Raw genomic sequence first — 3,753 nt, forward strand, 5'->3', positions numbered from 1 at the left:
AGAGAAATGTCACGGAAATACCCCAAACAAATTTTTGTTGTTTTTTTGTTTTTGTTTGTTTTGTCATATGTACCATTTTTTTTCTTTTTTTAAAATTTCTTTCATATGTACCATTTTTAAAAAGATGCCCCAGTCTTTTGCTTAGGGTAAATAACAAGGATAATGACAACCAGCCATTGACATAGCATTAACAATACACATCGTTGTAAAAGTGTGCCATTTGCTGCCTGTCAACCTGGTGATTTCATTTGGTTTTCCTCCATTTACCCATCCAACTTGGGTGGTCAGCCTCATTCTACCCTTCTTCTCCAAATCACTGAGTCTTATCTATTCTGCCTCCTAAAACAGCACTCACATCCACCTGCAGGGCTCCCTTCTCCTGACCAGGGTGCCAGAATGATGTGGTGCCTTCCGGCTGGTCTCCCCAGCTCCACCCTCCACCTCCAGTCTGTTTCCCTGCTGCTGCCAGGTGATCCTTCTAAAATACAGATCTAGGCTTCCCTGGTGGTGCAGTGGTCAAGAATCCACCTGCCAACGCAGGGGACACGGGTTTGAGCCCTGGTCCGGGAAGATCCCACATGCCACGGAGCAACTAAGCCCGTGCACCACAACTACTGAGCCTGCACGCCTAGAGCCCATGCTCTGCAATGAGAGAAGCCACTGCAGTGAGAAAATGGCGCACTGCAACAAAGAGTAGCCCCCGCTCGCCGCAGCTAGAGAAAGCCCGGCGCAGCAACAAAGACCCAAAGCAGCCAAAAATAAATAAATAATTAAATACATTTATTTAAAAAAACAAAAAATAAAATACAGATCTGGACTTCCCTGGCAGTCCAGTGGTTAAGACTCCATGCTCCCAATGCAGGGGGCACAGGTTCTGTCCCTCGTCAGGAGAGATCCCACATGCCTCTTGGCAGGGCCCAAAAAAAGAAAAATACAGATTCAGCACATCCATTCTCTGTTTAAAGAGTCCCTCGTCGGGGGAGATCCCACATGCCTCTTGGCAGGGCCCAAAAAAAGAAAAATACAGATTCAGCACATCCATTCTCTGTTTAAAGTCTTCACAGGCTGTTCATCGCTGTTCGATGAAAGTCCAAACTCCTTACCGTGGCCCCTAAGGTCCTCTGTGACCTGGCTGCCTCTGATATCTCCGTGCATTTAAATAAAGTTCCATCTGTGTGATTAACTTCTTCCCTTGCTTCAAGTCTTTGCTAAAAGTCATCTTTCTAATGAGGCCTTTCCTGGACACCATATTTAAAATTTCAACACCTGCCCCACTGCATAACACGTCCTATCCCTTTCTATACTTTTAAATTTCCCTCTTGGGACTTCCCTGGAGGCCCCATGGTGAAGGCTCCTCGTTTCCCAATGCAGGGGACACAGGTTCAATTCCCTAGTGGGGGAACTAAGATCCTGCATGCCAAAAAAACACAAAAACAAAAAAAATAAATTTCCCTCTTTGCATTTATTCTACCTAAGGCAGTATATGTATTTTATATCTTTATCTTGTTTCTTGCCTTTTGGATGCACATTTAACTAATGTCCATGGCCAGGAGTGGGCCGGACTGATGGGCTTAAGTCCCACCCAATCCACTAGACTGAGAAGGGAGATTTCTTAAATGAAATCTGGAATTATTAGTCCTGAGAGAGGGGGGCTGTATGCGGAGCATAACACAAGTCCACCAGATCAATACCTTCCAGAGTTTCTACTAGCGCTTTTTTTTTTTTTGGCTGCGTTGGGTCTTCGTTGCTGCGCGCAGGCTTTCTCTAGTTGCGGCGAGCGGGGGCTACTCCTCATTGAGGTGTGCGGGCTTCTCATTGCTGTGGCTCCTCCCTTTTTGCAGAGCACAGGCTCTAGAGTGCGCAGGCTTCAGTAGTTGTGGCGTGCAGGCTTAGTTTCTCTGCGGCATGTGAGATCTTCCCCAACCAGGGCTCGAACCCACGTCCCCTGCATTGGCAGGTGGATTCTTAACCACTGGACCACCAGGGAAGTCCCTATTAGCACTTCTATGATTCTGTGATCCTTCCTTCCTTCCTTCCTTCCTTCCTCTTTCTTTCCTTCTTTCTTTCTTCCTTCCTCCCTTTCTTTCTTTCTCTCTTTCTCTCTTTCTTTCTCTCACTTTGCTTCATCTGGGCAGCCAGAAATTCTTTTGGTTTAAGAAGTGAGGTAGGATCATCACCATCATATCATCATCATCATCTTTTTGCCTGTCCTAGAGGGATCTGGATTGCCTAAGTAATTAAGAAAGTGAACATACTAGAGAATGGACTTGAGGATATGGGGAGGGGGAAGGGTAAGCTGTGACAAAGTGAGAGAGTGGCATGGACATATATACACTACCAAAGGTAAAATAGATAGCTAGTGGGAAGCAGCTGCATAGCACAGGGAGATCAGCTCGGTGCTTTGTGACCACCCAGAGGGGTGGGATAGGGAGGGTGGGAGGGAGGGAGACGCAAGAGGGAAGAGACATGGGGACATATGTATATGTATAACTGATTCACTTTGTTATAAAGCAGAAACTAACACACCATTGTAAAGCAATTATACTCCAATAAAGATGTTAAAAAAGAAAAGAAAGTGAACAAAAGGGGTGATTAATAAAGATAAATCATGCTGGAAAAAAGAAAAAAAGAAGTGAAGTAGGGGTCCAGTTTATTATTTTCTATATGACTAGGCAGTTGTTAAAACACCATTTGCATATTTTCCCTGTCAATTGGAAATACCAGCTTTATCATAACATGATGAACATTTATAGCAGTGTCTACTTCTAGTGCACTCTGGGGTGAGTCGTATGAAACCGTTCTTCTTTTTCCATCTATTTATTGCACCCCCGAATGTTCTATTTGTAGAGTAAACGACTAGAGGAAGTTAAAAGAGAAGAAAAAGAATTACTGGAGGCCCAGTCTATTCCCTTGAGAAACTATTTAATGACCCACGTTATGCCAACGCTTATGCAAGGTCTGAATGAGTGTTGTAAGATCAGACCCGAAGATCCTGTTGATTTTCTGGTAAGAGATTGAAGGCTTTTTTTTTTTTATATCAATTTGAGAATAAAATATACCCAAATCAAAATGAAAAGCCAGTTGAGACAGAGAAATTGTGTGTCTGGTTATTTGGGAAATAGCCTCTAACACCTTCATCACATTTTATAATAAGATTTTTGTTACTCATTTCAAAGAAAAAATGTGTGCACTTTCATTTTTAAATTGTAAACATTAATAGTACAAATTAATGTACTATTAATTCTAAATTCTAAATTTATAGTACATTCTAAACTGTTGACTTTTTTTTCTTTTTTCTCAATTACAGGCAGAGTATCTTTTCAAGAACAATCCTGAAATGCAGTGAAATTTTAAAGATCTCATGTCATATACTTTTACAGAGCTGGAGATGACTTTAACATTGTAATTTGAAAAATTGCTTTAAAAAATGATTTTCTGGTTTTGGGGAAATTCTTTTTTTCTCCCTGCAAACAAATATTTTATTAAGTAGATTCATTATAAAAAGCTCTATGGCAACGAGTCACTACTTCATTAAAACCATATTTTGAGAGGTAAATTGTTAAAGTATCTGTGCATAGCTCATGGGATAAATATTGATTTAATATTTCATTCTTTGTCTGAGTATTCTGTACACTAATGTTTATAGTAATTTAATTTATAGCGTGAAGAAAATCAGACTATGTATTATTCTAACATGTAAGCTAATGAATTTGTGTGATTTGTTATGTCCCCAATACTAGTGGTGTTAGAAAT

The 3,753-nt window shown here is 41.1% G+C and overlaps 1 protein-coding gene across 4 annotated transcripts in view; it reads left to right on the plus strand.

The window, feature by feature from the left end:
• The window catches only part of AK7 (adenylate kinase 7), a 54,197-nt gene extending 50,658 nt beyond the window's left edge, over window positions 1-3,539 (plus strand). For 3 of the 4 annotated variants that reach the window (XM_024759356.1, XM_024759375.1, XM_024759366.1), the window contains 2 exons: window positions 2,848-3,006; window positions 3,308-3,346. In XM_024759356.1, the coding sequence (XP_024615124.1) occupies window positions 2,848-3,006; window positions 3,308-3,346 (198 nt within the window). Of the gene's footprint in view, window positions 1-2,847; window positions 3,007-3,307 lie in introns of all 4 variants that reach the window. The other variant, XM_024759350.1, reaches the window with a different exon arrangement.
• Window positions 3,540-3,753: the final 214 nt, after the last annotated feature.

This window comes from Neophocaena asiaeorientalis, unplaced genomic scaffold, assembly GCF_003031525.2.
Source record: "Neophocaena asiaeorientalis asiaeorientalis breed wild unplaced genomic scaffold, Neophocaena_asiaeorientalis_V1.1 scaffold476, whole genome shotgun sequence".
Classification (NCBI taxonomy): Eukaryota; Metazoa; Chordata; class Mammalia; order Artiodactyla; family Phocoenidae; genus Neophocaena; species Neophocaena asiaeorientalis.